The 12,280-nt window shown below is 41.8% G+C and overlaps 2 protein-coding genes across 3 annotated transcripts in view; both read left to right on the top strand.

Moving 5' to 3' along the window:
- Positions 1-231: 231 nt before the first annotated feature.
- LOC309397241 (vitamin D 25-hydroxylase-like) lies at positions 232-3,977 on the top strand (the record flags this gene model as incomplete). Its single annotated transcript, XM_081963098.1, has 4 exons — positions 232-356; positions 1,438-1,625; positions 2,176-2,317; positions 3,787-3,977. The coding sequence occupies exons 1-4, from the start codon at positions 269-271 to the stop codon at positions 3,975-3,977; spliced, it is 609 nt and encodes a 202-aa protein (XP_081819224.1). The 5' UTR covers positions 232-268.
- Positions 3,978-9,085: 5,108 nt separating this feature from the next.
- The window catches only part of LOC309397352 (cytochrome P450 2J6-like), a 109,089-nt gene continuing 105,894 nt past the window's right edge, over positions 9,086-12,280 (top strand). For both annotated transcript variants that reach the window (XM_081963313.1, XM_081963314.1), the window contains exon 1: positions 9,086-9,460. In XM_081963313.1, the coding sequence (XP_081819439.1) occupies positions 9,302-9,460 (159 nt within the window). In that variant the 5' untranslated portion in view covers positions 9,086-9,301. The remainder of the gene's footprint in view (positions 9,461-12,280) is intronic.

Consider the following 12,280-nt stretch of genomic DNA (forward strand, 5'->3'; position numbering starts at 1 on the left):
GGGTCGCGCATTGCATTATGGGTGCGGCATGCCCGCACACAACCCCCCTGCCCTCCCCCCACTTGTGGCACGCGAGCCAAAAAAGGTTCGCCATCGCTGCCCTAAGTCATTAATTTCAGCACTGTCATAATCTCAAACCATCACTGAACAAATAGTTCAGGGCTGGTTCATGTACCTTGAGGACTATTTTCTCTTTCTTTGTTTTAACTCATAAAAGGCGGAGCGGAAAGGTTCAAGTTTTGAAGAAGAACAATTACTAATTTTACTGATGGACCTCTTGACTGCTGGATCAGAAACAACGTCTGGATCACTTCGGTGGGCAATGCTCTATTTGGTAGCCTTTCCAGATATCCAAGGTATGGAAATAGCAAATGACAAAGATTCCTTCTATTAATCATGCAAAACAGGGGTGGGATTCAGCCGGTTTGCACCGATTCTGGCGAACCGGTAGCTCCGACGATCGGCTGGGAAGCGATCTGGTTTGCTCCAATGATCAGGTATACCTGCCTGCCTGCTTGTCCCTGCGCTTTACTTACCTATATCTTCTCAGCTGATTAGCGTGGCAGAGCGGATAGCTGTGTCACACCCCAGAAGTAATGTGGTAAGTTTTGTTAAAACTGTGCACGCGCGCAATCACTGAACCGGTTGTTAAACTGGCAGGATCCCACCACTGAGGCCAAATCAGGATGGCTCTTGAGATAGTGATTCCGGACCTCTCTAAAAGCTTCATTTGGATTTAGACAGATTCATCTTTTGAGAATGTTTAGAACTATAATAGCTAGAATTCCCAGATAGAGACGAATTGTTCTGCCACAACTCAAGGAGAGCACCAATTTGAGAAGGATACAAAGCATGGGGAATCAGTGTGAAGTTTTCAAAAATGTAAGTAGGAGATGACCAGGCTGTGCCTGAGGGAGGGATCAAGTGCATCATCAGTCTCGAGTCCCTTCATACCCACAAGACATCTACATCTCACCCACTGAATTCCGTTGACTCTTATCTAACTCCGATTTGCTTTGACCATTAGCAGTTCAGACTCTTGTAGATTGAGTTAACATGCAATAAACCCATATTCTTTTGAATTGCCGGCACTCCTGATTTCCTGCGTTTGACAAAATAATTGTCAACTCTGCTACATACACTATACCAGAAAATTCAATTCTTCCGCTTGAGCAGGGAGTTGGACTAGAAGATCTCCAAGGTCCCTTCTAGCTCTATTGCGATTGATTGGTCTTGCACATCTCATTATGCTGGATATCCTCCCCTTCTTCTACTCCAGTGAATTAGGAGGTGACTTTCAGATTATCTTCTGAATGTTACCTAATTGTTTTGCCCTTAAAAACGCTTCAGTCCTTCTTCCCAGGGAGCAATGGCTGCATCGTTCTGTTGATGTCCCCTTCCTTACCCTCCTCACTAACTAATTTATTTGCACTGTAGAGAAATGCCAGAAGGAAATAGATGCTTTTCTGGGAAGTAGTTCCAACCTGCAATATGAAGATCGGGAAAAGCTGCCCTACACAAATGCCGTCATTCATGAAATCCAACGCTGTACAACTGTTGTTCCTCTCGGAGTAGCTCACACGCCCATCCAAAATGCACAGCTTGGGGGCTATCAAATACCCAAGGTAAAACTGGAAACTTTCAAAAGTGGACCATGGGTCTGGAGGCCAAATGGCACAATGAAGGCTAAGGGGACTTGGTATATGTAGCCAAATGAAGAGAAGAATGAGGGGAGACATGACATGATAGCAGTCTTCCAATACTTAATGGGCTGTCAGAAAAAAGAAGGAGCCAATTCATTGTCCAAAGCACCTGAAGGCAGGGCAAGAAGCAATGAATGGAAACTCATCATAGGGAGCTCCATAAGGGGGAATTTCCTGAAAGTGAGAATGGTTAGATGAGTGGAAAAGTTAGCCTCTCCATCACTGGAGGTTTCCAGAAGAAGTTGGGGAGCCATTTCTCAGGGATGCTATAAGGGCTCCTGCCTTGAGAAGAGGGTTGGACTAGAAGACCACCAAGTTCCCTTCCAGCCCTATGATTCTATGAATGATCCTTTTCACCATCAGTGTCCCATTCTTGAACCAGAGCTCAAAAGAGCTGAGCAAAATTGATTCAAGATCCCTTCGATCACTGAGCTCTTTCTTCCGTGTGATCCAGTTTTCCTGGCTTTTCCAGGGCACGACCGTTTTCGTCAACCTCTATTCTGTCCACCATGATGAATCTCAGTGGAAATTCCCACACCAGTTCAACCCTTCCAACTTCCTGAATGCAAAGGGGGAGTTTGTGAAGCCGGAAGCCTTTTTGCCATTTTCAGCAGGTAAATTCTCTCTCTCTCTCTCTCTCTCTCTCTCTCTCTCTCTCTCTCTCTCTCTCTCTCTCTCTCTCTCTCTCTCTCTCTCTCTCTCTCTCTCCCCCCCTCCCCCTCTTCCCCCCTCTCTCTTTGAATGGCAAGGGCTGCCCATCACACAGAACCAGGAATTAGACAGCCCTGTGGTCTCAGCCCCTGTCTACTAAAATTTTCTGCCTCAGTGCATCCTTGGATGGAGAAAACTGTGAACATAGCCAATGGGGAGCAACAGAAGAGTGCATTCACTTTTGGGATATATTCACCAATTTTTGTGAAAGCATTGTTGTAGATTCTCTGTCTGAATGTATCCTTCAACGAGATAAATTGCACTTGCACAACAATGGAAAAGTGAAGAGATCCCAACAGATGATTTAAAAAAGATGAGAATGCACAGAAATGGATGGTCTCACACAATGATAGAGAACTTTTTTGGCACCAAGTGCTCAAACCAGAATGGATGTGCATGCATCCATTCATGCATGGAATACCAGAAACCCAAAGACCAACTAGCCAGTCCATGTATGCCTGTTTTTTGGCCAGTTTGTTTTGGGAGTCATTTTCAGGTAGTTTTTCAGACCTCTGGCTGCTCGGGTGCCTGCAAAGAAAAACAGCCCAAAAATGGCCTGGAAACGTCCTGGAAAAAGGCCAGAAAATGGCCTAGAAAACGACCCCCCAAAGGCCTGAAAAACGGCCTGGTTTGGGGGCATTTTGGGGGCTGTTTTCCAGCCATTTTCCGGCACTCCAGCCCCCACGAAGACTAGCTGGCCGGCACGCCAGAAAACAAAAGAGCAGCTGGCAACGGCGCGTGTGCCCACAGAGAGGGCTCTGTGTGCCTCCCCTGCCCCGGCACTTTTGCCGTAGGTTCATCACCACGGGTCTAACACTTACAATTATGGAAAAGGAAGAAACTGAATATTTTTTGTCCTGGGACTTATTTTATCAAATGACTAGCTAACAAAAAACAGGAGTTAGAAACAGGGAAAGAGAAGAAAAGGATTAATAAGGGAGGTATGTTAAAATGGTTAAGTAAACATCCTCATCATTATTAATAATATTATAATCAATACTAGTTTAATGAACACAGTTGTAAATATTTTGATTACTATTTCCTAGAAGTATTTGCACCCAGACAACACACTGTTGAATTAAAAATTGAATTTCTGATGTTATAAAAATTTTAAAAAACCTTGAATTAAAAAAAAAACCAAGATGAACCTGAAAATATGCCCATTCGTGAGCCAGGAAACACACATTTTCCTATTCTCCCCCTCTCTCACACACAGACAACACACAGACACACAAAGACAGGCCCATTAATTCTAAGGAAATTAGTCAGTTTCACACGATGTTACACAACCACAAACTCTCTGTTTCAGGAATGCTGTTTTATCATAAAACATGAATAGCATTGAACTTTGATCTTGTCTTTGGCTTTTCAGGACCAAGGGTTTGCTTAGGAGAAAATCTGGCTCGGATGGAGCTCTTCCTTTTCCTTACCAGCATCCTGAGAAATTTCCAGCTATTTTGGCCAGATAAATCCCAGGCACCCGATCTCACACCTAACTTGGGTCTCACACTATTCCCGTCAAGCTTTAAAATATCCATGAGGGGCCGCCAGGAGAGTGACTAGATGGAGAGAAGGTTTCCGCATCACTCCAGGCAAAGTCGTTCTCTCCAAAAAGAGACCGAAGACACTTGAAAGATCCAGATGAAATTCGTAGGCTCCGTGGTTTAAAACAGTCACATGAAGAAAAGAGTTATACTGGCTGATCTGAAAAAAATATATCTTCAATATTATAAACCTGATTGAGAAGAAATAATGCTGTCCTTTGGGTGTAATCGTGGTTTGTGGGTTGGGAGACAGGAGGAAGTGATGCAGAGTAGGCAATGGTGATTTAAGGGGCAGATGAACTTCTGGAACAAATGGGGACCAAATCTCAGAAGAGGCCCTCCCTAGTTTCTTGGATTGTAAACGTGAAGGGGGAAGAGGTGTGCTTTCCGAATTGCAAGATTCATTATTGTGTGGTACTCCAGACAAGAAGCACAATCAGGAATCCTGGCTGTATCTTTATTGTAAGATAACCTTAACCGAATCTTGCAAGCTGGCCTGTGTGAATTAGCCTGTTTGCCAAGCTTCTAACATTACTTTTTGTCAACAGTGAAGATCAAAGTTCCACCAAAAAACAGAACAGAATAGAATTTTTTATTGGCCAAGTGTGATTGGACGCACAAGGAGTTTGTCTTTGGTGCCTATGCTCTCAGTGTACATAAAAAGACAAGATACATTTATCAAGAATCATAAGGTAGAACAATTAATGATAGTCATGGGGTACAAATAAACAATTAGGAAACAATCAATATCAATATAACTCATAAGGATACAAGCAACGAAGTTACACTCCTGCAGTCATAAGAGGGAGGAGATGGGTGATAGGAACGATGAGAAGACTAATAGTAATAGTAATGCAGCCTTAGTGAATGGTTTGACAGTGGAATTATTTGTTTAGCAGAGTGATGCCGTTTAGGGGGAAAACTGTTCTTGTGTCTACTTGTCTTGGTGTGCAGTGCTCTATAGCATCATTTTGAGGGCAGGAGTTGAAACTATTTATGCCCAGGATGTGATGGGGTCTGTAAACAGTTTCACGGCCCTCTTTTTGACTCGTGCAGTGGACAGGTCCTCAATGGAAGGCTGTTTGGCAGTAAAAGGTTTTCTATTTTTAGCCGTTTCCCAAAGAAAATAGTGAATGTTTTCAACTGGCTCTTCATTATTATTGTTCTTCCTGAGAAAGCATAAATCGCAATCTTAGTCCCTCAAAGCCTCTTTTATTGCTATGGCTGTGAATTATGGTCATTCACAGCCCGTAATGATTCACAAACAGTCTGTGAAGATCCCGACAGATGTCTGCTTATGTCGCCACAGTCTTTCAGGGTAATGTTGATAAACACCCACCTTTATCTCCCTTGAAACGCTGCCAGAGACCTAATGGCCAATTAGTTTTGCAAGGTCAAACACAGCACAGAGACAAACAGAACTTCTCCGAGCTTGAACCGACCAGAATGAACTAATTGCTTCCTGCAAAGGGTCACATCGTTTGCTCCTCTTTTATGTCTTATGGGAAGGGGCAATCATCTCCAAGCCTTACTCCCGAGTCGTCCTTTTTGTCTTAACTGTTCTTGCCTTCTGGCAGCTCTGCGCATGTGCACACTGGGAACAGGCTTCCATTGTTCTTCTGCCTCGCTGATGTCAGACTGGGGAGGCTCCAGAGGCAGCACCTAACTACCAGATGGCCTTGGCCCCATCTCTGCCTCTGATGCAGAGCCCTCGTCTGAGCCTTCCCCAGATTCCAAGGCTGGCCCATGTTCCTCCCCAACCTCCTCACTGTCCGACTCTGCTGCCAGCTCCGCAGGCCTCCAGCAGACCACAATAGTTATATACTATTTCTCTGTATATGGAAGAACCATTCTCAAAATCATTATGGTGGACAGTAGAGCAACCTTCTTGAAAAAAAAAGAGAGATTTTAACAGTGTCATTGAGCAAGAGACTAGTGTACACAAAGAAACGATTACAGACAATCTCCAAAGATCTCAAAAGTACAATGCACTTGTAACATCTTTTGTTTATCCCTGACATTTGTAATCTCTTTTATGCATAGCTTGCACTTGCACAGACTGCTTCCCTTCCTCCCCCATCCTCTCATCCGGATTTAAATCCTGTGCCAGTCTAACCACACAATAAATCTTCTGCAGTTGTCAGTGTAGTTGACAAAAACGTGTGCCTTTTAATAAAATTAAAGAAACAGCGTCTCAAGACGCCTGATGTTTTCTCCTGTAGACTAATATGTCTCCTTTCCTACGATATCTATTCCTTGGACTGCTTGTGCTCTAGGGAATGGAGCTTTTCCAAACATAAAATACTCATTCTGCAAATTAGCATTTAAGTAATATTCAGTCAAGAAAATACTAATCAGAAACTTTGAACTCTGACACTTCTAAAGGCCAAGCATTTCTATGAAATATCGCAGGAATTCAACGCAGGCTAAATGTGGAGCAGAGAAAAAGTTGTAAAGGTGGCTTAAACTTGGTATTTTGTAACCAGGTTCTAAAAAGCAGAGACATCACCCTGCCAACAAAAGTGCGTATAGTCAAGGCTATGGCTTTCCCAGTTGCAATGGATGGCTGTAAAAGTTGGACCATAAGGAAGGCTGAGCGCCAAAGAATTGAAGACTTTGGAACTCTGGTGCTGGAGAAGACTCCTGCGAGCCTTTTGGACTGCAAGACGATCAAACCTGTCAGTCCTAGAGGAGATCAACCCTGACTGCTCTTCAGATGGGCAGATCCTGAAGATGAAACTCAAATACTTTGGCCACCTAACGAGAAGGAAGGACTCCCTGGAGAAGAGCCTAATGCTGTGAACGATTGAGGGCAAAAGAAGAATGGGACAACAGAGAATGAGGTGGCAGGATAGAGTCACCGAAGCAGAAGGCCTGAGCTTAAATGGACTCCAGGGGATGGTAGAGGACAGGAAGGCCCAGAGGAACGTTGTCCACGGGGTTACGATGGGTCGGACATGACTTCACGACTAACCACACACAAAAAACAAGTTTTGCAAATAATAGAGTTGGTTTTTGTAGCTGGTGGCGTGTGGGTGAAGAAGAGGGGAAGGAATGTGAATTCCCTTGGCTTAGAAAATAATGAAAAACATTTGAGACCACATAAGAGGTATGATCATGGCTAGGGTTTCATATTTTTGGAGTCTTTTTATTTTGCTATAGAATCAGAGTTGCCATTGTGTGAGTTGAATCGGTTCACAGGGGAACTAAACCTTTTTACCTTTACCTTTATTTTTGATTTTTATACCGCCCCCTCTCCCCAAAGGGACTCGGGGCGGTGTACAGTAAAAAACAGATAAAATAGAATACAAACATACAAACATAAAAACATAGAAGAGGGGGCAATACGACACTGTACAGGTAAAGCAAATAAAAACAGTATATCAGCAATCCTAAAAAAAAAATACCCAATTAAAATTACCCAGTTAAAATATATCTGCCAGGAGGTATAATAAGGTTATGAATGGTCCAGGCCGGCTAAACGGAACAGGTGAGTCTTCAGTCTTCAGGAACCTGGTTTTTTTTTCTTGCTTTTCAACCTTTCCATTCTGCCTCATTTGGGCTTGTGATCTTTCCAATCCAGGGTTTGCAGTAAACCAGGGTTGGGCCAAAACAGGACCCCATTTGTTATGGGGGAGGAAAAATGGGGAGATATCAATTTGCAAAGATTTGTGAGAGCATCTCCAACTTTTGTATGTTGTGGGCTTAAATAGACCTCTTTACTTATTTCTTCTGTTGGAAGAAACATCTGGGTTCAGTTCCAAGTGGGGAAAAAGACATTGGAAACACGGAGACTGATTGGAAAGGTGGTTTTAATGGTGCACAGGATGACATGCCTTGAAGATCTTGGGTGAAGAAAAAGAGCGTCTTCTCCAGCACCAGAGTTCAAAGGCCTCCATTCTTTGGCGCTCAGCCTTCCTTATGGTCCAACTTTCACAGCCATCCATTGCAACTGGGAAAACCATAGCCTTGACTATACTCCCTTTTGTTGGCAGGGGGATGTCTCTGCTTTTTAGAGAGTCCCTGGGTTTTATGCTTTATGCTGAGAGTCCCTGGGTTTTATGCCCTTTCTGGGCTTTTGAATTTGAGCTTGTATTCTGATTGGTTGGGGCCATGCAGGGATAACTTTGTAGGTTGTGTTTTTGTCGCAAGTTTGGTTGAGCCTTGGTGGGTAGTGATGTAATGAAAGGGCTTTTGGCAATTCCTTCTATGGCTCTGCCTGAAGGAGGTGGATCTCTGTTATGTAGAATAGACTGGCCCAGGCCTTAATGGCCCATTGACAAAGGTGTGGCGGGGTGGTGGTGGTTGCTGAGTTTCAGCTTCCCTTTCAGGGGAAATATTCTGCCCTTTTAATATTTCCTAAAATATCTCATTTTCCTAGGAGAGGGATGGGTGCTAACTTCCTACACTTCCAGTTGCATTCTGTGTTTTCCCTGGGAAGGTAAGGCAGCTGGTGTGAAGATCTCATCGGATCCCCACAGTTACAAGGCTGTAAGATGGGGAGAACCCAGGAAGATTGAGCAACAGCAACGAAGACAAAAAGGAAGAAGGAAAGAGTAAGGAAGGAATAGAAAGGAATCTTCAGAATTATTCCAATTGCAGCAGAATTCTTTATGCTGTTATTTCAATACTCCATTCGTCTGTTATAGTTTGGCTTTGTTCCCTTTATGATATCTTCTTGTTCAGGAATGATGGGTTTTTTAGCCTGGTGTGCTCTGCCCAACTGAGTGATTTAGACTTTTGGAGAACTTTGCAAAGACTTTATTCTATCCAGAGTATTGATGCTTCGGAATAGATCCCAAACCAACAGGCTGCCCATTCCAATGCAGATTAAATAGCTGCCCATGTTTTAACCAACTCTGGGAAACAGTGGTGGGATTCAGTTTTTTTTTACCACCGGTTCTGTGGGCGTGGTGTGGCTTTGTGGGTGTCGCAGGGGAAGGATAGGGCAAAATCCCCATTCTCTCCCCACCCCACTAACCTGCTTTCCAGCTCCGTTCTCCTATTTAGGGCAACAAAAGAAGATCGGCTGGGAGGCTGTGGGGGCAGGGCCAGCCTATTTGCCGGTTCTCCAAACTACTCAAAATTCCCGCTACCGGTTCTCCAGAACCGGTCAGAACTGGCTGAATACCACTCTGCTGGGAAGTCTCCCAATGAAAGATAAAACTTACCAAACTATATTAATACTATAAAACGGAATAGACTAAAACAGCCCAGTCCTGATCCCAACTGCAGCGTCAAATGTACAATTGCCCAATCTTATCCCAGCGTTGAGGGAACAAGGTCCCTCTTTTGGCTTTTTGTCAGCAGGGAAAGACAGAGGCAGACTGCTCTGCTTTGAATATGGCTGTTTTCATCTGGCTGTTTGTTCTTTCCCTCCTATTCTTCTGGTTTTGGAAAAATAAAAGTCCCAAAGGTTTTCCCCCTGGGCCGTGGAGGCTGTCCCTGCTTTGGAATCTGCTTCAGCTCAATAAAATAAACCCTCTGAAGATCCTCGACCAGGTAAGGCTCCTTAATTGCTCTTATAATAAACTCTGTGGAGTCAATTTTCAGAAAAGCAACGAGTTTGGCTGCATTTTTTAAAAGGAGGCTGGCTGAGCAGTTCTGTGTCTGTTAAATGTTTCTGTGTGTGATTGAAAATACACCCTGCAGCCCATTGAGGAGAAACAGAATAGAATAGAATTCTTTATGGGCCAAGTGTGATTGGACACACAAGGAACTTGGTCCATATGCTCTCAGTGGACATAAGGAGAATAAAATACATTCATCACGAATAAAAGATATAACACTTAGTGATAGTCAGGGTTACTAATAAGCTATCAAATCATACTATGAAACAAATCAAAACAGTATGAATTGTAAAAATACAAGCAACATGGTTATAGTCATAAGTGGGAAGAGATAGGTAATAGGAAGGAAGAGGAGAATAATAGTAATACAGTCTTAGTAAGTTATTTGACAGGGTTGTGGGAATTAGTTGTTAAGCAGAGTGGTGGCATGGGGGAAAACTGTCCTTGTGTTTAATTGTTCTGGTGTGCAGTGCCCTATAGTGTCGTTTTGAGGGTGGAAATTGAAACAATTTATGTCCAGGATGCGAGGTATCTGTAGATATTTTCTCTGCCCTCTTTTTGACTGGTGCAGTGTATAGGTCCTCAATGGAAGGCAGGTTGGTAGCCATTGTTTTTTCTGCAGTTCTAATTATCGGTTAAAGTCTGTGTTTATTTTGTTTGGTTGCAGAGCCAAAACAAACTGTTGAGAAAGTTATGCAGATGATCAAATTCTAGCTACATAAGGCTATACCATCCTAATCCCCAAGGACATTGAAATGCTTCCAAAAGATTCTCCAGAGTTTATTTGCATTGCATGGAGGGTTTATGAATGTTTGAGCTGAATTCTAAGGGTCAGCTCTGCCCTTTTCGAAAACAACATTTGGAATTTCCTAGACTACAACAGAAATCTTTCTAGACCACCTTAAACCCAGCCAAATTCATTGGAGAAGGAAAAAATGCCATGCAGCTGCTGGAAGTCACTGCTTTCACTTTCTTGTAAACATTGCAATTCCATTCTGTCACTCTGATGCTAAATTTCTATTATACAATTAGGGGAACTTCTTTTTAAACAAACACCAACGTGTAGCAATTCCCCTGGATAAAATGTCCCAAATGTTATCGTGTAAGGTTTATAATGTATGAAATGTTAATTTAAGATTTTAACATAGAGGCTTCTGATGAAAGGCTTCCAATGATTGCTGTTAGAGTTTGGGCTTTGTCTTTGCCCCAAGGAGGTGTGTGAATTCTCACAAATGTGAAAGTTAGAGAAGGGGACATTGTTGTTCCTATGTGTTTCTGGCCTATTGTTAGTATAAATGGGCCTTCTTGGAAAACATGTTCTGCCATGCAATGGTTCTTTGAGCTGAATTAAACTTGGCATCTTCCTACTTGCTATTTGAAGGATCAGCATGAAGTACTGCCCAACAGAGGATTACACATTGGCTCAGTGGCTAAGACGCTAGGCTGGCAGTTCAGCAGTTCGAATCCCTAGTGAGCGTAACGGAGTGAGCTCCTGTTACTTGTCCCATCTTCTGCCAACCTAGCAGTTCGAAAGAATGTAAAAATGCAAGTAGAAAAATACGAACCTTTACCTTACTTCCCAACAGTGAAAATTAAAAGGTTATTTAGACATTGAAGTGGAATCTGTTTACAACACTTCAGTATTAAAATGAGGTTGCTGGAAAACCATGCTCATATTTATCACTTATAGCTTTTATGTACACTGAGAGCTTATGCACCGAAGACAAATTCCTTATGTATCCAATCACACTTGGCAAATAAAGAATTCTATTCCATTCCACTCCACTCCACTCCACTTAACTCCACTCTACCCATTCTATTCTGTTCTGTTCACTCCACTCCACTTTACTCCACTTTCCATTATTAATGCCTTGCAGAAAAAGGTTATTATTACAAGATAATCAGGTGGGCAGAACCCAGAAAAAAAATGAGGAATGGCAGCAGAGACTGAAATTAAAAAAAAAAAGACTAAAGCAAAGAAAGAGTTACTTTCTTCCAGCAGGAGCTAAACCAAAGGGAGGAATGCGGGGAGGACAATGAGAAGGAGAGAGTAAGGAGTGAGTACAGAGGAATAAATCGATAAATGAAATAAAATTAAACAAGCAACAAAGTGGTAACCAAAAAAATAAAATAAACAGGGGGCTAGACCAGAAGGCCTCTATGGTCCCTTCCACCTATTCTATTCCATTCCATTCCATCTTTTCTTTTCTTTTCTTTTCTATTCTATTGTATTCTATTCTATTCCACTATTCTATCTATTCTATTCTATCTGTTCTAATAGTATGGCCTTTTGATATCACATTCAAAAGATTTGCCAGCTTGAAACGTACTGAATTGGGCTACATTGTTTCTCTGTGTCATATAATATAAATGGGTATATTATTTATTTATATATTATATTATATTATATTATATTATATTATATTATATTATATTATATTATATTATATTATATTATATATATTAATATATATATTAATATATATATATATATTATATATAATATAATATAATATAATATATTATATTATATTATATTATATTATATTATATTATATTATATTATATTATATTATATTATATTATATTATATTATTGCCATGTTTATGTAGTGTATATTGGAGGCGGTGACCCTCTGAGACCTGAATGTAATGAAATTTCATTCTATGGTATGCCGATTTGTGTACATTTAAAGTGTCAACAAAGTGATTCCAAGTGGGTCCATATGTTAAGAGGTACCATGCCAAAAAGC

Source organism: Natrix helvetica (genome assembly GCF_964273705.1).
Source record: "Natrix helvetica genome assembly, chromosome: 10".
NCBI lineage: Eukaryota > Metazoa > Chordata > Lepidosauria > Squamata > Natricidae > Natrix > Natrix helvetica.